At 56.6% G+C, this 21,972-nt stretch overlaps 1 protein-coding gene across 3 annotated transcripts; it reads left to right on the top strand.

Moving 5' to 3' along the window:
* Window positions 1–433: 433 nt before the first annotated feature.
* Relt (RELT TNF receptor) lies at window positions 434–19,501 on the top strand. 3 transcript variants are annotated; one of them, XM_020176702.2, is made up of 11 exons: window positions 434–567; window positions 12,006–12,076; window positions 13,449–13,523; window positions 13,654–13,820; window positions 14,039–14,118; window positions 14,838–15,095; window positions 16,441–16,521; window positions 16,797–16,878; window positions 17,039–17,296; window positions 17,666–17,864; window positions 18,001–19,501. In XM_020176702.2, the coding sequence occupies exons 2-11, from the start codon at window positions 12,029–12,031 to the stop codon at window positions 18,046–18,048; spliced, it is 1,296 nt and encodes a 431-aa protein (XP_020032291.1). In that variant the 5' UTR covers window positions 434–567; window positions 12,006–12,028; the 3' UTR covers window positions 18,049–19,501. The 3 variants fall into 3 exon arrangements, with proteins under 3 accessions (XP_020032291.1, XP_020032290.1, XP_073939559.1); XM_020176701.2 differs by lacking the exon at window positions 434–567 and adding an exon at window positions 8,180–8,668; XM_074083458.1 differs by lacking the exons at window positions 434–567; window positions 14,838–15,095 and adding an exon at window positions 8,180–8,668.
* Window positions 19,502–21,972: the final 2,471 nt, after the last annotated feature.

Here is a 21,972-nt window from a genome sequence, read left to right as displayed (position 1 = left end):
CCAGTTAGGTGGGGATCCTAGGGGCGGGCCTGGGTCTCCTGTGACAAAACAAAGTGAGGTCATTCTCGCTGGCCACCAATTTCCAGGAGGAAGAAAAGGCCCAGGAACGGTCCTTCGTGGCCCCAGTTCCAGAGGCAATGGTGACAGGGTGTGAGCAGCATCCAAATCTCCAGTGTCATTATCTTGCGTCGCGCAACCCCTTTCTTCTTGGTTTGGAGACCTAAAGCAGCGAATCTGAGACGTTCCTTGACCCGGGGCAGCCGGGTCCAGCGCAGCTCCTGCAGTTCCTGAAGGGCTCGAGAGACGGCGACATAGAGCAGCACGGCCGGGCCGAAGAGTCGTAAGCCTCTCGGCGGCTCTCGGGCTAGTGGCTCCGGGCTCGAAGGCCCGGCTCTGACGTCGGGGGCGTGGCCGGCGGCCGTGACGCGGGGGGCGGGGCTGCGCATCTTCCCGGCTCGGCCGGCGATTCATTCAAAAGGCGCGCAGGCTGCGCGGCCGCCGGTGCGCTCGCCGAGCCGGGCCCTGGCGCCACGTCTGTCGCGGGGCCGAGCTAGAGCTGCCGGCCAGGTAAGGAGGGCGCGCGGGGCCCGGAGCCGGGTGCGCGGCCGGGTCAGCGGGGTGCGCGCCTGCCTCCCCGCGTCTCCGAGGAAGTTCGCCGGCGCGGCGGATGCGGCAGTCCCGCGCTTGCACCCTGTCCTGTACCGGCGCCTTCCACGCACCGTCCCCGCGGGCCTTGGAGCCCCCAGCCTCGACCGCGCAGTGACTCGGGGCCCAGCCCTGCGCAGTGGCTGTCAGAAGGTGCTCGAGGAAGCAGCGGAACTTGCTCCTGCGGGGCCCGGAGCCAGCCCCGGCTCGGGAAAACTTGGACTGCTACCAGGACGGGGTGCGGGACGGGACAGCGGCGCCCCGGTGCGGCTGCGGCGTAGTGGGGGGGGGCGTTGAACGGTGTCAGCCGGTGACTGTGGGTGACACGGCGTGTGAGGCGGCCTGCTCTGGCGAACGTGTGGCCGGGACACTGGGCGGTGACGCCGAGCCTAGAGGGTGACACAGAGGGACTCTGTATTTGAGACATTGTGTGCGTGTGATTGTGTATGTGAGAGACCCTGGGTCACTGGGGTCACTGAGTGTGTGTGGCCTGCGCTGTGGCCAGAGCAGGACTAGGATCAGTTGTTAGTGTGAGTGTTAGATAGGGAGGAACCCCAAGTGATAGAATGACTAGGGTCATAGCATTCGTGTGGGGTCAGGTAGTGTCAGCGTGTGTGTGTGTGTGTGTGTGTGCGTGTGTGTGTGTGTGCGCGCGCGCGCGCGTGTGTGGATGTGTGCGCGCGCGCCCCCGTCTGTCTCAGGACAATGAGTAAGAGGTAGAAAGAGGAGGAATGTCAGACACCTTCCAACAGATAGGGGGACAAGGAAGTTGGGGAGACCTGGGACAAGGGTCTTGCCATGGTTGTCTCCAAGAGGGCACCCGTCAGGAGTTCAGTGTAGTAAGGGGGATGAACCCTGAGGGACAGTGAGAGGGGGCCCCGGCTTTGTTGCATCTGGTGGGGTGGCACCTCTGGCAGCATGAGAGGCATACTTAGACACTCTGAGTCTCCATACTGTCTCACACTCCCATATCGAAGTCCCCACCCCTGGAAAGCTTTGCCCCTTGGTAACCTGTATTCTCAGCTGGCCAGGTTCAGTATTGCTCTCAGACTTTGCTCCTGCCTCAGCCTCAGTCTCCCTGGCTGCACATGAGGTGTCAGGTTGTGAATGGACTGTGAATCATCACTTTGGGCTCTATTGTTTTTGGGTCAACCTCCTCTGTTCTCCCTTCCCTCCCTTCAGGCAGAAGGACTGCAGTGGGGGTGGGGGGAGGCTTCTACTGGGGACACATGGGTCCCAGGGCTGCACCCGGGTGTGTAAGGGTTAGAAGAACAGCCCTGTCCACAACTGTTCAAGGAGGTCAGACTCTCACTTAAAGTGGTCCTCCACCCCGAAGTAAATCTATAGACAACACACATCCTAAAATCCTGATCCACAGATGGTCTCCACCTCAGGTTTCCTTTCTTCAGCTCCCTGGTTGGAGGGAGAGGGAACATAAACTTATTCCTCAGGAATAATCTGTGATCTTGGAGGCTAAGTTGTTGCCAAACAGCTGGAATAGGGCCCCTTCTCCATTTGGGCAAGACCCCCTGAGTTCCCTACTCCCACAGCAGGGTCTGTGCGGTTCATTAGGGTGGGGTAGAAATTGGGCTTCCTAGCCCAGGAGGTGGCAGTTGTGGGTGGCGGTGGCACCTGCTATCTGGAAGTTCTGTCATCTACTGTCATCTTCTGAAAATGTTGATTGCATTGGTGAGGGAGACAATGCCCAGGCTCTGTTGAGGATCTTTCTCTGTTTCAGGGAAAGAAACAGAGGCTCAGAGAAGCAAAGTGGCTTGCCCAGGGTCATGTAGTCAGGACAGTGCCTGGATTGGAATTCAAGTCTTTTGACTCTGTGGGGTACTTGGAGAGGATCATTACCTTCCTGGTAACTGCCTGTGGCTTGCCTGGGCTTCTAGCACTCACACCTGGCTGCAGGCCTGGCCTTGCAGGCTGTCCCATTATGAGTTTGCAGTGTAATGTGAGTGCGCACACATTTGGCACATTGCAGGTAGATGGGTTACATGGTCTTCCTGTTCTTCCTCCTCTCCCTAGCCCTCACCCCAGTCAGAGGTCATCAGAAAGGCCTGTCCCCTGCCTTCTAGAGCCTGCACCTGGCTTTCGGAGTGTCTCCCTGGCTTTGGGTATCTGGAATTAGAAGCACAGCCCAGAGGTGGCAGGGATAAGTGATCTTCACCATACCTGAGCGATCCCCACCCACCACTTTGTAGTTGCTCTAGAGGTACTTTCCCAAATCCACCCACTTGCTGGTGGGGAGCATGTGGAGTGACCCTGGGCTGGTACCCCTCCATCCCTGGTCCTTTGTCTCCCCACTCTTCCTAGACACCACTTCTAGCCACTTTTGACAACTGCTGTTGCCTGTCCTAGAGCTGGGGCTGGGGTCAGAGTATCTCTCAGTCCTCTCTGGAGTGACTAGAGCTGTGCTTCTTAGGGCTGATGAAAATAGCTGTTTTGGTCTCCAGGGGCTGAGCCCAAGTTATTTCTATCCCCAGCAAAGAGGTGGAAATAGCTCAGGGCCTGGGAGGGGGAGAGAAAGAAGGAGGGTTAACTAAGGGTTAACCCTTCTCTTCTGCTCCTGCCTTGGTGGTGGGCCCCCAGCTCCACCCTGTACCCTGCCTAAGCCAAACCTTTCTGGGAACTTGGGCCTCTGGGGATGACCGTGGGCTGGGCTGGGTTTCTACTTGTGGCCCCATTTGGGATTGGCATAATAATTGCTGGAGGGAGGTGACTGTGTCTGGCCAGGGTAGGAGCCACTGAAGGATAATCAGCACCCTCTACACATAGGGTCAAGAGTCAGAGCCAGCAGGCCTAGCCCCATTTTGCAGAGGGAAAGACTGAGCTTCCAAGAATTTCAGGGACTTACCCAAGCCCCCTGAGCTCCGCTGTTCTGGCTTTCCCCTCCAGACAGGTTACTCAGCTTCTGCCCTACTGTTTGTTCCCTGGCCAGTCGGACACAGGTCACCACAGGATGCAGCCAAGACACACCCTCACAAAGCCAGGCTGCTCTTCTATTCCAGCTCTTGCCCTGCTCTTGGTATCTCCTGTCCCAGCTTCTCTGCCTCCATTTCCAGTCCTGCCACACACTGCTGATTACCTCCCTAAAGTGACTTGCCTGTTGCCTACAGAATAGAGTCCAAACTCTCATCTTGATCTGAGGCCTTTCCCTCTAAGACCTTTTAACTTTCATCTTCACCCACATCCTCCCTGCCAGATGCCTCTGTTCTGTACTACCTTTGCTTTTACTGTCCCTCTTTCTAGAACCTTCCTGGCCATTCAGGGTTCAGCCCTGGCCCATCTCATCCAGAAGCCCAACGTCAGTTCCTCTTCATTGTCGTGGTCCATTTGCTCCTTTAGTGAGCAGGCACAGGAGTAGGCCACCTATGGGCATTGCTCACCTAGCTGGTGGTCAGCTGACCAGTAGCCTGCCCCTTACTTCTGTTTATGCTGGTGAGGCCTCCTCTGAGGAAGGAAAGCCATCAGATCCCGGTACCTATGTGCCAGGAGGCACAGGGAGGTCTGCATACAGGTCTCTGAGGCTCACCATGGCCCAAGGCTGAGTGTGTGCTAGGGTTGGGGTGAAGGTTCAAGGACATCCCTATGAGTAGGTTTGTGGCTTGCTATGACCCTCCTCAGACAAGACCCTCATTCTGGGTCAGCAGGGGAGACTGACCCTTAGGCTAAGGACCTGCTATGTGCCAGGCTGTGGCTCAGCATCTTCTACAGAAGCATTGATGGGACCCTCCTTTCTAGGTTGTTATGGGGGAGCTAAGACTGCACAGGGAGCAGCCCCAGTTTGTGTTACACAGCCTAACATGCCAGCTCTTTTTTGCCCAACCCCTGGCCTGGTCTCAGAAGAGGAAGGCTGGGGGCTTGTCTGGCAATTCTGGCCAGTTTTCAGGGAAGGACTAGGCTGGCCTATTCAAAGCAGGAAAAGCAGTTCACAACAGTTGTTGTGAACTGTTTAACACCTGGCTAGGCTGGGCAAGGCCCGTTATAGGGCCAGGCCTTGTGCTAGGTGGGCAGAAGGGTGGATCAGAGAGGCAAGGATTTTGCTTGAGATCACCCAGCAAGGTTATCAACCCCATCCCACACTCGGGTTGGTGAGTGCTAGAAAGTGGTCTCTGGGCAGATCTAGTATCCACAGCATACGGAGCCCCCTGCCTAGGTTTGGTGCTGCTGGGGAGAGCTGGAGTAGTAGAGGACAGGAGGCAGTGCTGTGCCCAGCCCTGACATTAAGGCCCCTGAAGCCACAGAATCTCACAGCCTCATGTTCCACAGTTGTCATCCATGCCTCTAGGCATAGTCAAGGAAACCAAGGCCCAGAGAGGGGAAAGCACTTGCAAGACCATGTTGCCACAATCTGGGTTTGACAGCCTTGAAGGCCAGAGTTCTTTCCTGGGCCACCCTGGGAAAGATGGGAGCTCTATAAATAAACTGCCCATGTGGTTGTAAGAGTGCCCTGGTGAATTGGCAGACATGAAGGGGTGAAGGGGACCTTTGCAGCTAGTTAGAGGCAGGGTCTGAGTGTAGTGGAAAGAAGGAAGGAGGGCTTCCAGAAGGGGTTAATCTTGTCCTTGTCCATGTCATGGTGAGAAGGAACGAAGAGAGCAAAGGGCCCTGCAGTGTGCCCAGCCTCCTGCACACACTGCTTCCTCCCTCCCTACTACTGGCAGGGGTCAAAGAGACTGCTAGTTGATGGTTGAGGAGACCCCTCCCCCCCATAGGGAGGCTTCCTGCCAGAGGACAACCTGAGCTTGGACCTGATTATAAGAAGAGTCCCTGTTTGCTTGTGCACGACGTTAGGTCCTCCACCACACCATAAGGTCAGCTGAATAGGCACAAGTGCCCCAAGTTACAGAGGGGAAACTGAGGTTTGGACTGCTGAACTATCCCTGCTCGGTACCCCTCTACCTTCCTGACTATGGCCATAGCTGGTATGGAAGCAGGTGGGCACAAGGCCTGGATAGGAATGGGCACCAGGATCCTCCCAGGGAGGTCAAGGAGCTACCACCTATGCTGTAGGGATTTACATTGGGTTCTGGGTGACCTTGGCTTGACTCTGAGCCTGGATTCCTGCTCTGGCCCTCTTGAGGCTGTGGTGAGAACTGGTACTCCCCAGCCAGCACCACTTACAGTGATCCTCTCCACATCCCATGAGGCAGGAACTACCACCTGTTTGCAGAGAAGGACCAGAGAGAGTAAGTAACCTGCTCAAGGTCACAGTTACGCTAAGTGCCAGAGCCTGAGTCCAGGTGAACTGCCAGCCCCATCGTCACACACACCTTAGCACAGCTCCGCTGGATGGTGCCTCGGGGAGCCTCTCTTCCCAGCACCCCAGCTTGGGGGAATTAGAGAGTGGTAGTGGGGCTGTGTTCCTCCCTCAGTCTCTTCCAAAACTACTGCTTCAGTCAGCTGGGTTGGGATTATGGTGGCAGAGCCTGTGCTGAGCAGACTCTGGCCCTTGGGCTCTTTACTGATTCTGTACCATGTGCTTGACTGGGGTGGAGGCCAAGATGACTTCTAGGAGGAGGAGGTCACAACAGCATGAGGAAGGGGGGGATGCAGTGGGGAGTGTCCTTCAGCCCCTCCTGGGCCCCTTGCTGCCCTGTCTTGGGTAGAAGAGCAGCCCAGGGCTGGCCTATAGTGCTGAGAGGTTGATGTCAGGATGCTTTTATCAAGTCATGGGGAGCCATGGGGATAGCAGGCCTGGCCCACCCTGTCTCCCTTGAGGCCAGATCAGTACAGGTTACTACTTAGCTTTTCAGAGCCTCAGTTTCCTCAAGTGTGGGACACAGAACCCTATGTCTGACAGGTTCAGTGGGAGCCAGCCTAAAGAGGGAATAGGACATGCCCTAAGTGCTTAGGGAGCGGGTTATTGGGGAACTCCAGCTCTGGCCCAGAGATGACTGACCTGAGACACCCTCTGCCCTAGCCCAGAATCAGCACAGGAAGGAGAGAGGATATTGCATTCGTATCCTACCCAGACTGGGAGGAGCTGCAAGAGCCAGATCTGGCCTTCTCAGCCCTTTTCTTAGCCTCAAGGAGCCAATTAGCCCCTCACCCCTCCTGCCCACCTCACCCATGAGCCACTGCATTGCAGGTCCAGTGGCAGCCGGAAGAGCTGAGGGGCAGAACCATGCCCAGTTCCTGGCAGGTGGCCATGGCTGCTTCCTAGCAGTGTGGTAGTTCAAGATTAGGGGACCAGCATTAGAGAGGTACTCACTCAAGGTGGTGACCTGGGTGATCATGGCTGCACAGGCTTGGGGGAGGGCTGCGAGAGGGGCACCCTTCTTGCAGAGTGGTTCTGAGCCAGCCTCTGCACATCTCTGGGCCCCCAACTCCAGCAGCAGCAGCCCTAGGCAGCTGGGGCTCTACCCTGGGACCTCTTCCTCCTTCTGGGAATTCCCAGACTTCCCCAATCTTCCTACTCCTTATAGTTCCCAGTGTCCTTCCTGCCAGAGCTGGCATAAATTAACACAATATACAAATGAGCATGGGTGCAGGCAAATCCCAGAGGCCCCTAAAACTGCCAGGGAGGGGCTTCAGCTCCTCTGGAGCATTCCTAGTCTTTGTAATAGACTCTTCTGTTGAACCATCTTGCATGCTTTCTCCTTCCCTAGCCTCCACTATCAGATTGGCAAGTACTCGGAGAACATCCACCTGCCAGGCCAGGGCTAATGCTTAGAGGGAGGAGGCAAAGATGAGGCAGTCCTGGGCTCTGGGGAGTCCCTGCCTGAGCATTTCCTGGCTGCGTGACCCCTATGAGTGACCTCCCCCAACCTCAGCTGGAGTTGTGAGTGGAGGTGACCCAGGGTGAGTGACAGGCCTCAGGTGAGATTAGTCCCTTTCCCCTCTTAGGGAGGAGGAATGGCAGGCCATGTCTAGCGCCCTCACTGCTGCCCAATGTGGGCACTGCCCTACTTCAGCCCCAGTTGCCAGGGAACCACTGGGTCCCTTGCTAACCTGGATTTCTCTATTCATGGGCAGCCTTTGTGTTCTTACCTGGTACGGCCACTGCTGAGGGAGGCCTGTGTCCAGTTGTGTTTCTAGGCAACCCCCACCCCTGGAGGCCCACAAACCTTGGTGCCTCAGGCTGGGAAGCAGTATCTGCCTTCTCACCTGCCCTGCTCCACGTGGGCCCTGCTCCCACCTCCATCTCCCTCACTCCCCTTGCTTGGCAAGCAGCCCAGCTTGCCTGCCTGCTAAGACACAAGTAGTTCAGTACCTCTCCCCACTCTGCTTAACCCTTCAGGGCTCTGCTAGGCCCTGGGGAAAGTGCGGACTTCTGGGCTGACAGCTGAGGCTGAGGTATGGTGTGACCTGGCCCTGCCTACCCATCTTCCCAGACTCCTCTTTTGTACCTCCATTCCTAGCGTGGCTGATGGCACATTTGCTATGTGCCCGGCTCCGTGCTAAGCACTAAACGTAAATGTGTGCTTCATACCTGCCTGTCAAGTATGTGCCCCTTCCGTCTTCACAATTTGCACATGGAAGAAACCGAGGCACAGCGAACGCTGACTGAAGGCTTACTGTGTGCCAGCCCTGTGCTGAAAAGCAAATGTGAGTTTCGTCATTTTACAACCTCACAACAGCCCTCTGCAGAGGGTCCACAGGCACAAAGCCAATGAACAGCGGAATAGAGCAGGGTGGGCTTGGGCTTGGCTTCCACATATTAACCCACGTTAGCCCAGTGCTTCAGATCCAGCCTCTGGACTCCTTTGTCAGAAGACTGCTCCCTTGCCCTCCTTCCCCAGCAGAGCCGGGCCATCTACTAAAGAGACCTTTCATGTACTTACTCAGCGTGGCACTGGGCACAGAGGGCGCCTCACCGTGGGGCAGGGGCTGGGAAAACTGGGTGGTGAATGTGGAGGGGAGGTGGCGGCTGGGGAGGCTTCCAGGAGGAAATGACTTTAAGCTGAGCTCTGGAGGAAGTGGAGGTGTTGGCCAAATGATGGGAGGGGTTTCTGGGCTGAGGAAACAGCAGGTGGTATGTCTCTGTATCTTGGAAAGAAGCTCCAAGTGGCTGGTATGTGGGGCTGGCAGAGGCTCATCAGGATGCCATTCTGAAGGTGGTGGGAGCTGCCCCAGGGGCCAGGGCCAGGGCCAGGGCAAAATCTCCTGTCAAGACACCTAGGCTGCAGGGTGGGGTTGACCTGGAGGCCAGGAAAAGGCAAAGAGGCTAGAGGTATGGGCAGGGTCCCTGGGAAATCTTGGGAGAGAGGAGGGCCTGGCTTGGAGAGGGGAAGGGGCGTGGCAGGGGCCGGGCTGACCCAGGTCTTCAGTTCCAGGAAAGGGGAAGCTGCTTGAGGCCTCTGAGGGTGGCACAGCTTCCTCTTTCTGTTAGGTCTCCAGGGCTGCTCCTCCCTGGACCACTGCCGCCTCTACCTTCCACTGCAGCTTGGGGGCCTGGTTGTGGCTTTGCTAGTTGGCTTCTACCCAGGGAATTTCTGGTTCTGATTGTTTGGCGCTGTTAGGAGGGCTGAGTCTGAGGAAGCATTCCCTGACCCTGTGAGCCTGTTTGCATTGTAGGCCTCCAGCACCAGACCTGGGCTGGGTGCCGGGTGTTGGTGGTGAATAAAGCAGACATCCCGGCCCTGTCTGCTGTCTGGTGGGTGCAAGCAATAAACAAGTAAGCAGACAAATACTTAATTACAAACCTGCAGCTGCTGGGGAGGAAGGAAATCCTGTGACCTACTTTAGGCCCATTACCTCATTTGAGCCTCATGATAGCCTTTTACCCTGGGGGATAAACACCCCCATCTTACAGATGAGGAAACTGAGCCCTAAGAAGCAAGGAGCTCAGGTCCCACAGGGAGTTGGTGGCAGCAGGGATGGCCCCAGGCTCAGAGACTTGGAGGAAGGGTGGCCTCTGTGCTAACTTCCTTTTCTGCCAGAACCCCTACCCTTCCTCCCTCACACAGTGTGACTGGGGGTGGCCCTCCTCCCACAGGCCATTGTCGCTGGAGGGGAGTTAGGCCTTAACTTGGGCCTCAGCTTTCTGTCTCTTAACAGCTGTCTTCCAGGCAGCCCTCAGGAGGTGCGGGGCCTTGAGACATCACTGACTGCCCTGCCTTCTGGATAAGGCAGTGTGGTGGGGCTGGGCCCTTCACAGACCCCCTCCCAGTGAGGGGCTTCTCTTTAGACTTGTTTTCCAGGGCTCTGGCTTAGAGGCTAGAGGCCTGGGGGGCAGGGGTCTGGGCAGCAGGTGTGCTATGTACATGGGCCTTTTTCCTGACCGAGCAAGTCCGTTGGGGGCTCAGTCTGGCAGAATGTGGGGGCCTGGGCAGCCAGACTGGGGTAAGTGCCGGTTTGAGGTAATTAGAAGGCACGTAATTAGAAGGCACAGGGTGCAAGGCCGCAGATGTCTGTGAATGTGCCTGAGGGGATGCGCGCTAACTTTGAGACTGGGCCTCCAGACCCTCACTTTCCTCCTGGAAGTCTTCAGATTGCACCACTTTGGGCTTGTCTGCAGATGAGCAGCTGCAAAGCCCCTCCTTGTTGGCTCAGGTCACCCAGCAGGTGCCACCAGGGTCCGGTGGTCCTGGTGCTCTCTCTTCCACTATCGTTTTGTCTATTTTCACCATCTGCCCCAGGGCTGTGGGGGTGTTGGTGCTGGGGCTGGGCTGTAAGGACAGCCTATGGACTTGGGGTTTGTGGTCAGACCTGTGGGTTAGATCCCTTGAAGGACAAGGGAGGGGCCACCGGAGATGGGCTTGAATGTGGGAGCTGGGCCTTTGCAGGGGGAGGGACACTGTGTAGCAGAACCTGGAAGAAAGATTTGTGACCAAATTTGAGGGAGACCTAGTCAGGGGAAGAGTCAGGGGTGCTATCTATTGAATGTTGACTGCCAGATGTGGCCTTTACTTACTCTATGGCCTGGCCTTTCCTGTCCCTGGTTTTCCCCTTAGCTGGCCTGGGGCTGAGAGCCACAGGCTGCCAATGACCTGGAGAGTCCCGAAGATGATGTGACCACTGTCCCTCCCCCTCCTCTGGGTGTAACTCAAATCCATGACCCTGCCGAGGGCACCTGGCCAGGCCAGGTCAGGTGGAGGGATCAGTTTCCTTGGCTCCTTTTCCAGGCGGGAAGCCCGGGCTGCCCACAGGAGAGGGGCTCTCATGTGACCTGGAACCTCCTACAGGCAGTGCATCTCCTGCCAGGCTTGACATCAGACAGGTTGGACCCCTCTGCCTGCAGGGGGCAGTGGGCCAGTGGCTGGGCTCCCTGAGGCTTGGGAGCACCCTTGAGCTTCAGAGACTACACATGGCCTGTGCAGTGCTGGTGACCACCACTTTTGTCAGCCTTATGACCCTGAAGCTAGGTCTCTGGAAAATAAATCGTGGGACATCCTGGTTCTGCCACAGTCCCTTCTGTTGACTAATACGACTCCTTCTCCCTGCTGTTCCAACCTTTTCCACTGACTGGAGACTTCTGTACCTGGGGCCTCAGCCTGGGAACTGGAGAATCACCACTGATGTTTGTCTCTGAATTATAACACACTGTGTCCTCACTCTGTTTTTTCTTGCCACTTCCCATCAACTAGCAGCAGGACCACGTTCTCATTCTCTGTTGTTGGTATCTCCTGGGATGGAACTCCCTGGAGATGGGGCCTTCACCTGTCTTGTTCATTACTATTTCCCTGGTGTTGAGGCTGTGGCCAGCACAGGAGATGCTGAGAGATGAGGAGAGACTGAATGCTACTGCTATGACCCCAGCCCCACAGGACTGTTGGGCACCAGGCAGAGATGCAAGCAGACGTCTCAGCCCACCCAGGGGAGGTGTGAAGGAGGAGCAGGCCTGTGATGGAGTGGGCAGGGGAGGGGCACAGGAGCTGTGGAAGGGAAAGCTTCTAGAAAAGCTTCCAGAAAGAAGTGTTTGCATTGGCTTTGAAAGGTGAGGTCAGGGCTTCCTTGGAGAAGAAGCAACAAGAGTGAAGGTAGCAGGTTTGTGGACCTGTGGTAGCTCTGGCTGGCAGAAGCTGCAGATGAGAGCAGAGAGGACAGGGCTGGGGGCATTGCCACTCTTTCAGCACCCCTGCCTCCCCCAGTCCTCCCCACAGGCCCCCCATGCTTCCTTCCTCCCTTGCTCCCCAGCGATGCTGCAGGGCACCTGGCTGTTTATGGAAGGGGAAGGAAGCCCTTCCTCCTCTGGGAAGCCTCCCTAGCCTGCAGAGTCCTGCATTTGCCCTTCCAGCCTGGCCTGGCAGCCGTCTCTGTTCAGGCTTGCATGGGTGTAGGGTGGCCCGTGCTCTGCCTGCCTTGCGGCACCTTGCAAAATCTTTGTCAAGTCCTGTCATCCTAAAAGTGACTTGGGGGGATAGTAGCTGCCTGTGTGTCCCCCTGAGCCTCCCTTCAATCTACCCTAGGCCAGCAATCACTCCAGGGCCTGATGATGAAGCCAAGCCTGCCATGCTGGCCCCTTTCCTGCTTCCTTATGGTGAGTGTATGTAGGGTATGGGCTGGGGAGAAGCCACAGGAGCTGGACCCTGAGCCTGCACCTCATCCCTCTGGGAAGGAGGGTGCGGAGCTGCTCAGGAACCCCATGCTAGGTGTGGGTGGGGGAAGGTTGGGTTCCTCAGCTCTTCCTGGGAAGCATTTTAGGCAGTCAGATGCTGGGAAGCACCTCCTGGCCCACCCTAGCACAAGCTGGTGACCCAGTAGGGGCATCTAAGACAGGGACACAGCTTTCCCAAGCCGTGCCCATCCAGACCAGGTGAGGACTTGCTAGCATTTATAGGGGAGGCAGGTGTGGCTGAGGGTATGGTGCTGGCCGGCAGGCAGGTGTGGGAATAGCGCCGAGGGTGGGCTAAGGACCTGGATGAAATTGGTCAAAGTCCTAGGATTCAGAGCGCTTCACATTGCCGGACCCCAGATTCCAGGTCTGGTATCAGAGAATCAGCTCATTTGCAATACAGACTTGTAGCCTCAGGAATTGTCTTAAGAGTTAGGGTCTGAGGTCATCTTTCTGCTGTAGAGGCCTCAGAGCCTAGGCAGGCACTGAGAGCTGGGAGCCAGGCCTGGGGTGTGAAGAGGTCCCCAAAGCCTCTGTGGACATTCTACCTCCCGAACAGCAGGTTCTGCTCTGCGTCTGCTGCTCCTTTCCAGCCAACAGCTTGGGTCAAAGTGAAGGTCAGAGGTCTCCCCACAGCAGGGGCTTAGAGAAGACAGTTCATACCTGAGAGTGGGGAGCAGGGACGTCACCAGGGAAGATGTTGGGGACCCACATGGAGAAAATCCTTGCTTTGGAATGTGGCATGCCCTATTTGGGTGCAGGGTGTGAATGGGGTGGCTTTGTTGCAGGGAGAGGTCAAGAGAACCTCAAACTCAGCCTGGGGCCCAGAATAGTAATCACTAGCTGCAGACTTGGCTCTGGGGATGATGAACAGTCTGCTAATGACATGCCCAGCCGTGATGGGAGGTCAAGGCGGCAGGGAGGGGATAGAGCCAGACAGGAATTCGGAAACGTCCAGAAACGTTTTCTCCTTACTGGTCTGCTCTGCGGGGAGGAGTGTGCCCAGAGACTCAAGGGCTTGAGGTCCTTGTCCTGTTTGGGACTTGCCAGCACTTCTCAGAAGGAGATGTGGGTCCCTCTTTACCCAGGTGCAACAGGTCTGATACAGGACAGGTTTTCCTTGCTGTATGAGAGATTGAGGTTAGAAGATTGTCCCTGAAGCGTGGGTAGGGTGGCCCTGTGTGGAGTGATTCCCGCCCCCTGGGCCTCAGGAAGCTGGTAGTGGGCAAATGACCTGAGACCCCATGCCCAACACTTTCTGCCTTTCACCGTGTTCTTCCTCCTGTTGTTCTTCCAGCTGCTGCCCTGGCCTTTGGCCACTCTCACATCGACAACCCCTTGGTTGTGTCCACCTGGGGAGGAGCCTGACTTGGTGAGTGTTGCATTGCCCAGCTGCCCAGTCCAGGGAAGATTCCTGAGGGCAGGGGCAGAGGCCCAGGCCTGACTTCCCCAGGGTCCTTAGGCCTGGCTTCTGGCCTTGTTTTGCCCTTTCTCTCCCACAGGACCCAAAGCAAGGCACACTGTGCAGGTCCTGCCCCCCAGGCACCTTCTCAGATTCATGGAGCTCTCTCCCATGCCAGCCCCATGACCGCTGCAGCCTTCGAAGAAGGCTGGAGGCCCAAGCCGGCACAGCAACTCGAGATACACTATGTGGAGGCTGCCAGCCTGGGTGAGCACAGGGGTGGGTGTGGGCTTGTGCTTGGAATACCAGGACTCTGGGTCCTGGGCTTCAGCCTCATTCTACCTTGAGCTGGCCTCAGTCTTCCCATCTGTGAAATGGATGGGGTAGGACCATTGAGGGTGCCTGTAGGAAGGAGCCCAACTTCTCTGAAGGACAGTTTTTTTGGAGAAACTTCTGAACTTCAGTGATATCTTTCCTCTCTGCAGATGGTTTGGACCTTGGGGGGTCCCCCGTGTTCCATGTCAGCCATGCTCCTGGGCACCTCTGAGTCCTCGTGGTTGTGATGGTGAGTGGCAGTTGGGTCTAAGACTGTCATGGGTGTGGGGAAAGGGGTCTGGTGAGCTTGAGCCCAGGAGTCCCCACAGTGTCCATGTGGGGATGGTCCTTTTCCAGTCCATGGGAGGGCAGGCTGCTAGAGAGTATCTGGCAGCATGCAGTCAGTCACTCACCTTGCTTCTGAGTGGCAGAGACCATTCAGCAGGTGGCAGCCACAGTTAGGAAGCTTGAAGGGTTCCACATCCCTCAAGCTTGCCCACTCCAGGAGTGGAAGTTCCACATCCACTTGTCCTGTCTACTCCAGGAGACCCCTGCAGGTGGATGTGAACACACTCATACATACACAAGCACGCTTACCTATGCACACACACACCCCACCTCCTCCCGCCACCCAGCCAGTCACTGACTGTGTTGTGGGCAGGTGTGGTTCTGTATCCCCGTGCCCAAACATGTACCATATGTGCCTGCCTGGTCGCTCTTCACACCCCAGCAGGAATGGGGGATGTGAAGAGGGTCTGGCCATCCTGAGGCGTGAGGGGATTAATTGAATGGCCAAAAAGGGAAGAGAGGAGGGGTGTGAGCTGGCCTTTGCCTCCCCAGTGTGGCAGGGCAGGTGGCTGTGGACATGCCAGCTCACCTCCCCCATGCACTAACTCGGGCCTGGACCTTGCTGCTTGTCTGTGTATCTGTTTCTCTGCCTGTCTTGCCTCCATTCTCTGTGGTGCTCAGAGTGGGGGCGGCGGGCCCGACGTGGTGTGGAGGTGGCAGCAGGAGCCAGCAGCGGTGGTGAGACACGGCAGCACAGGAATAGCACGAGGGCAGGTGGCCCTGAGGAGACGGCTGCTCAGTACGCGGTGATTGCCATTGTGCCTGTCTTCTGCCTTATGGGGCTGCTGGGCATCCTGGTGTGCAACCTGCTTAAGCGGAAGGGCTACCACTGCACAGCCCACAAGGAGGTCGGGCCCGGCCCTGGAGGAGGAAGCAGCGGTGAGGCCCAGCCTGGGGTCCAGGTGGGAGGCCAGGGCTCCAGAGGGGACCTCTGAGTCTGAATGGGAGAGGCCTGCAGAGAGTGAGGAGCTGAGGTGTGGCATCGGGTAGAGTTGAGGACAGCTGGTCAAGTGGTGGTGGTGGGATTCCAACCCTAGATGAGGCCCTGCCCTGTTGTGGGCTTCTGGACTCCTTGGGTGCCTCAGACTACAGTTGTAGGTGTGACTCAAGGATTGATTGGCCTTGGAAGTATTCAAAGTGACCTCTGACCTCTGGTCTGGAGCCAGAGGAATGCCCTGCGTCAAGAGAGCTGACAGGCAGCTAGCGTCCTGGGCAGACATCACAAGGGATTCGGGTTTCAACTCCAGGCTGTGGTTTGAATTACAATCCTGGAACCAGAGGGAGAAACACATTCTCCCACCTCTCCCTCAGGGCCCTGGGCACCCTTTTTCTCTTCTGCACCTGACCAATGTTCCCTGAAGGGAGGGGCCCCCCGTACATCCACTGCCCTGTGCCCACAGGAGCCTGAAGCCAAGTCGAGTGACATGGCATCTCCATGCCACCGTCCCCGGCACTGAGTCCCTTCCAGCTCCCGACAGTGAAGTCTGGAGGGGCAGGAAGAGACCAGGAGCTACAGGCAGGCAGGCACATGTTGGCTCAGGGTAATTTTGCCTAGGACTGTGCTCATTTTCCATGTCTAGCGATTCGCTGTAACTGCTGGCTGCTCCCTAGGTGCAGTCTGGGGACTCTCCTTGCTGCTGGGTTCAGGACCCATCACAGTGGTTCATTCTCACACTCTTGACATTTGGACCAAAGCTGAACAAAGGCTCCACTAAACAGTTACACAGGGTGGTGTACAGGAAGGGAATGGGCCTGGAAAGAGAGCACTTACTGGAGATACTGGGAGTTCTGGGCAGGGAGGTGCTCCCCTGGCTTGCTGTCCCCTGTGCTCCCTGAGCCTGAGGAAGGGACAGGGCTGACCCAGAAGAAGCTGATGTGGCCAGTGCTGTACACCCTCCCACCCCCATGCAGGGACTATGGGGTTCAGATAGTCCCCAAACCAAAACCACTAAGCTTCTTGGGGCTGCTGGGTGCAGGAAGTGATGTTGAGTGGTAAAGGTGATGGGCTTCTCTGAGCCATAGCTGTGGCCTGGAGCCCACAGGAGCAGGACACTGCCAAGGGGGTGTGTGTGGAGGGGGCGGGGAGTGTCTTCTGTCACTAAAACAGTTCTGCTGCATCTCTGAGGTGGGCTTGGGCACCCTCTGCTGGCAGATTCTGGTGTAGCTCGGGAGCCCAGAGTTCCCCTTCTCCCTAGGATCATGGACCTTCTGTTCTCTCCCCTAGGGATGAACCCTGCCTATCGGACTGAGGATGCCAATGAGGACACCATCGGGGTCCTGGTGCGCCTGATCACAGAGAAGAAAGGTGAGGAGAGGGTCTGACCCATGCAGTACCTGGAAGCAGAGGATCTCTTCCCAGAGCCCATCAGGCCATACAGGGCACATTCCTGCCCTGCTCTGCCTCCCCAGCCAGACGCCTCAACCTGGCCTAAGCGTCTGATCTGATACTTCCCTTTGGGCCTTACTTAATGAGGGGTGGAGGAAAAGGCACACAGCCCAGGCTGGGGATGGGTGGTGGTAGGTTCAGGGGTCTTTGCTGGGGTGAGGGTGGAGTTGGGTTCTGACTACAGCTGCCCACAGAGAACGCGGCTGCCCTGGAGGAGCTGTTGAAAGAATATCACAGCAAACAACTGGTGCAGACAAGCCACAGGCCTGTGCCCAGGTGAGGGGGTGTGACCCTCAGATAACTAGCCTTCCACTGGGGGTTTCCCAGTCTGTTCTCTGTTATGTCACCTCTATTCCTTCTTTGCCTACTGGAGATCTATCTCCTGATCCTGGGCTTGGCCTGCCATGGTGCCTGCTTCCATCTGTGCCCTCTGCAGGCTGCCTCCGGCCTTCCCCAGCATGCCACACATCTGTCCGCATCGTCACCACCTCCACACTGTGCAGGGCCTGGCCTCGCTCTCTGGCCCCTGCTGCTCCCGCTGTAGCCAGAAGAAGTGGCCCGAGGTGCTGCTGTCCCCTGAGGCTGCAGCTGCCACCACTCCAGCTCCCAGCCTCCTGCCCAACCCAACCAGGGCTCCCAAGGCTGGGGCCAAGGCAGGACGTCAGAGTGAGATCACCATCTTGTCTGTGGGCAGGTAAGGTGGGGAGAGACATGGTGGAGTTAGAGAGAGACATGACAGTTGGGGATAGGCAGGGCCCAAGCACCATGCCTTTCCTGGGCCTCACTGAGCAGTGGGGAACCAGAGAGAAGTTGACACTTGTCAGCTGTGCTGTGTCTCACATGGAACCCTTGGTCCCTGGATCCAAGGTCCTGTCCACCTGTAACCTAGAGCTGAGAGTACTGGGGGCCAGGCACAAACAGCAGAGTAAAGCCCTTGTCTGTGGTTAGCTGGGAAGGGCTCAGGCTCTGATCCTAGCACTTGCTGTGTGACCTAGAAGGGTCTGCCTTCCGCCCTTGGGGGTCCCCCTCTAATGGCGGCTGGTCGCATCACCTCTCCCCACAGGTTCCGTGTGGCTCGGATTCCTGAGCAGCGGACCAGTTCAGTGGCATCTGAGGTGAAGACCATCACGGAGGCTGGGCCTTCAGGGGGTGATCTCCCTGACTCTCCACAACCTGGCCTCCCCCTTGAACAGCGAGCCCTGCTGGGAAATGGTGGAAGCAATACTAAGTGGTTGAAGCCCCCAGCAGAGAACAAGGCTGAGGTGAGGGCTGGGGAAGGTTTCTGTTAGCATCTGGGCCAACCCACCAAAGACAGAGCAGGGGTGGCAGCGCAGGGGCCAATTTCCTGGAGCCCAGAAGCCCACTGACTCAGCTTTGACCCTTCCACCCGTCCACCAGGAGAACCGCTATGTGGTCCGCCTAAGCGAGAGCAACCTGGTCATCTGAAGGACTGTCTAGTCTGAGACATATGTCCTGCCCTGGGAGGTTCCGAAAGCTTCCTGCAGGAGGGAGAGCTGCTGCTGGGACCATGAGGACAAAGAAGCAAGGGCCCAGCAGAGAAAACAGCAAAGGCCAAGGCCTGGAGGTGGGACGGTACACCCCAGTGAGGAGGCGGGCAGCCGGCGGGTACCGCGTGCAGGAGCAGATGGAGAGCCTCTCCCTGTCCCTGACACCCTAGTTCCTCCCCTGCAGGATGCCCCAATCCTGTGCCTACCTTGGCCACATCATCAGAGCCCACAGGGTCCTCTGTTTCCCCAGGAATCTGGGCTTGGTGGAGGGATGGCACCTGTACCTGGTATCTAGCCTGTGCCTTGGGGACTAGTCACCCTTACCTGTCCAGAGCCCTAGAGCAGATGCGCCTCTCCCACCTCTTCTGGCAGGTCCTGTGAAGGGAAGTGGAAGGACCCTGGGTCCAGAGTCCTGGGCTGGGAGGCTGAGCTCCTGGGTTCTAACCCGACTGTGAAGTGGGGAAAGGACAGCCTGGGCTCTCTCTAGCTCCCTGCGGGTTCTGGGCTGGGTCCTGCTGGGAGAACTTGACTCTGCCACCCTCCATCAGTAGCTTTACCTGGCCCACTTTTTTGCTGCTTCCAGGGCCTCTGCCTTCAAGGCCCCCATGGGGCTGTCCATCATGGCTTGGCCTACAGGGGCTTAATGCATGTGCCCACCCCACCCTGCTGTTTTTTAAGAAAACTGAAAAATGGCTTGACCTGGGCAGAGACGTGGTGCAGAGTCCCAGCCAGATCCAAGATCTCTGGAGTTTTGGAGAGAAGCTGGTGGGACTGGAGAGCGCCTCTGGCCTCGGTGGTTCCTGTGTCTCAGGGGTGCTGTCTGTCTGTCCCCCGCCCTGGGCAGTGCAGGCAACTGCCAGTCCAACCCCATCTGTCTCCACTCTGGCTCAGTGCCCGGTTATTTATGTGGGGCCGTGCAGGCACGGGTTCACTGCCCTTCCCGTTTCTCTTATTTATTAAAACCTGCTGTCGTCCATCCTTGCACCTCTATCCCCACCAACTTGTTGAGTAATAAAAGGTGGAAATGATGTCATGAGGAGGGTCCTTTCCCTGTGCCTTCCCCAGCTCATTCAACATATACCTCCTGAGCCCCTGCACTGTGTCTGTCCTGTGTGCTGGACAGGGTGTCCCTCCCCTCACCACACCTGCACCTCAGCAGCCAGGAAAATGTGTGGAGGAGGCCTCTCACCTCATCCAGTTCTCACTGAGGCCCCAGAGGCCAGGCTGCCTGACAGAAAAACAGTGTGAACCATATTCGTGATTTAAAGTTTTCTAATAGCTACATTCCAAAAAGGAAAAAGGAACAGGTGAACCTAATTTTAACAATATTAATATTTTTAATATTTTCATTGCAATATAAAATCAATATAAAAATTATGAATGAGCTTTTTTTTTTGTCTTGAAATCTGATGTGTATTTTACACATACTAGTATGAGCTAGCTTATCCAAGGGCTTAAAAGCCACAAAGCAATGGCTGCTGTATAGAGGAAGTAGAAGTTGTGTGAAGTCTGGGATATGAATGTGGGGGGAAGACTCACTGAGGCTGCAGAGTGTGGAAGAGGGAACAGCATGTGTAAAGGCCATTAGTGTGAGATGAAGGCGGCACTGTGGGCTTTATGCCAAGGATGGCAAGGAGCTTCCATAGTGGTTAGGGAAGGAAGAGCCTGGCTCTTCTGGGCCACACACAGTGTGTAGAGCAAGAGCAGTTGGGGCAGGGCCCCTTGAGAAGCTGTCCAGGCAAAAGCCAATGGAGGGGAACAGACAATCAAAGTCCTAGGGCAGATCTGCAAGGGCTCCTTAATGGGATGTGGGGGAAGGGATGACAGCTCTCTGGGTGGGGCAATGGGAGGAGCAGGGGCCACCTATGTGAAAGCGTGGAGCCCCCAGGAGACAGACCTGGGTGGAAACATGTCTCAGTTCCTGGGGCTTCTCCAGAGCCTGGCAGGGGAATAACAGAAAGGGAGGCAGAAAGCAAGCCAGGAGAGAGCCAAAGGGTGGGGAGGAGGGTGGGGCTGCTAGGCCCCTTGGACTTGGTGGGAGTCCTCAGTGGAGTGGTGGTGGCAGGGCTAGGTCCAAGTTGACTGAGGGAGACAGTTTTGTGCAAAAGTCTGCCTATGCTTTAGGTTTTGGGAGAGATGTTTTTTAGTTAATTTGGTCTCACTGGTATGCTGTTTGAATAGGAACGAGGGTGACCCACGTATACACCATTGACCTCCCCACATTTGTGCTATGAAGTGATCCTGATGGGGTGTGCGTGCGCGTGTGTGTAGAGGCCAGCCTGCAGCAGCCATAGGCAGCCATGCTGGAGCCGCACAGATGGCAGAAACCAAGGTGGGGGGCCCAGTCTGCAAGCTGCAGAAAAAAAAAAAAACCCATCCTTAACAGAGGACAGGTAGACATGCTTTGGGGCTCCTCAGATGGGCAAGGGCACTTCTGAGGAACAGAAGATAAAGTTTCACCTGAAGTAGAAGAAAGGAAGAGACAGGGAGGCTGTTATCAGGAGGAATTTTCTGGAGTAGCACATAGGGTAGGTGACTAATAGGCATCACCAGTGCCCCCAAGGAAATGTCGTCTGAGACTACACAGTGCAGTTGACATCTCTATTTGCCAGCTGTTCGTCTGACCTCTCAAACTTGGCTGTCCACTCAGCCAGCCGTTTCACCCACCCAACTTCCCCTAGGATTTGGATGACCTGTGGGTGAGGCAGGAATTTGAACCTCCCTCCCACCTCCTTCCCCAGGGAAAAGGCTGGATGGGGTCTTGCCTGCCCACCAAGCCTGGGGTGGGGGGGCTGCATTCAGATGCTAGACAGACAGGGTGGAGACTAGGACCAGATCTGGACTCCTAGCCAGTAAGGTGAGCACTGTGCTCCCTCCTCCCAGTCTCCTGCTTGTAGGAAGGACTGGTCTGTTTTTTCACTTACCCCTTGGGGTATTGAGGCTAGTCCCCAAGGGTGGGGTGAAAAGCCAGAGCAGAGGATCAAGTAGGTATGTGTGGTGCCCCTGGCCTGCAGGGCCCACCCACACCCAGGAGCTTTCCTGGCTTGTTCCTTGGAAGATCCTGCAACTCCCTCAGCTCTCCCTCGCTAGACCCAGGCCGCTGACAAGAGGTGGGAGCTAGAGGACAAGAGTGGGGCTTGGCTTACCCTGTGAGGGGTTCTGAGTTTGACCTCATTCCATTAACCCCAACCCCAGCATGGTGGGGGCTGCAGCCCAGTTCTCTACAGCCCATGGTGGGCTGCTGCCCACTTCTGGACAGCAGCCCTGCCACTGTTACCTGCAGCTTAACCTAATAAATTCCATCCTGTCCTAGAGAAACTGATCTCTGTGACTTGCAGTACCTGGGCCAAAGTGCCATCACCTCTCCCTGGATTCCATGCTGGGTCAAGGACAGGAGGGAGGCTAGGAGGATGCCAGGGAGGCACAGGGTAAGGCTGGGGGAGGCACTGAAGTGTGTATGTAAGTCCAGCTGCAATGTAAGTCAAGCCAAACCCACTGGCCCACGAGCTGGTCTTCTGTGCCCATTCCATCCCACCCCACCCTGAACCACTCAGTGTGGTCACTACAACTTTTTTATTTTTGGGGTGCTAGGGATTAAACCCAGGGACTCACACAGGCTACGACGTACTCTACTGCTGAGCTACACCCCTAGCTCTTGTTAACTTTAATTACTGAATGTTCTTCAGTCTAGAGTAAGTATCATTGACAAATGCTTGGCTTCAGTCTTTCAGAGTCCTCATTCTTGGCCTGTTTGCTCTCCAGTTGAGCAGGCTGAATTGGAGGTGTGGCCCTGGGAAAGCAAGATGGCCAGATGGCCCAAGGAGAGAATTTGGGGTCTGGGTTAGGGCAGTGGCAGTCACCA

Source organism: Castor canadensis, chromosome 1 (assembly GCF_047511655.1).
Source record: "Castor canadensis chromosome 1, mCasCan1.hap1v2, whole genome shotgun sequence".
Taxonomy (NCBI): domain Eukaryota; kingdom Metazoa; phylum Chordata; class Mammalia; order Rodentia; family Castoridae; genus Castor; species Castor canadensis.
This window is presented reverse-complemented; position numbering and strand designations above follow the sequence as displayed.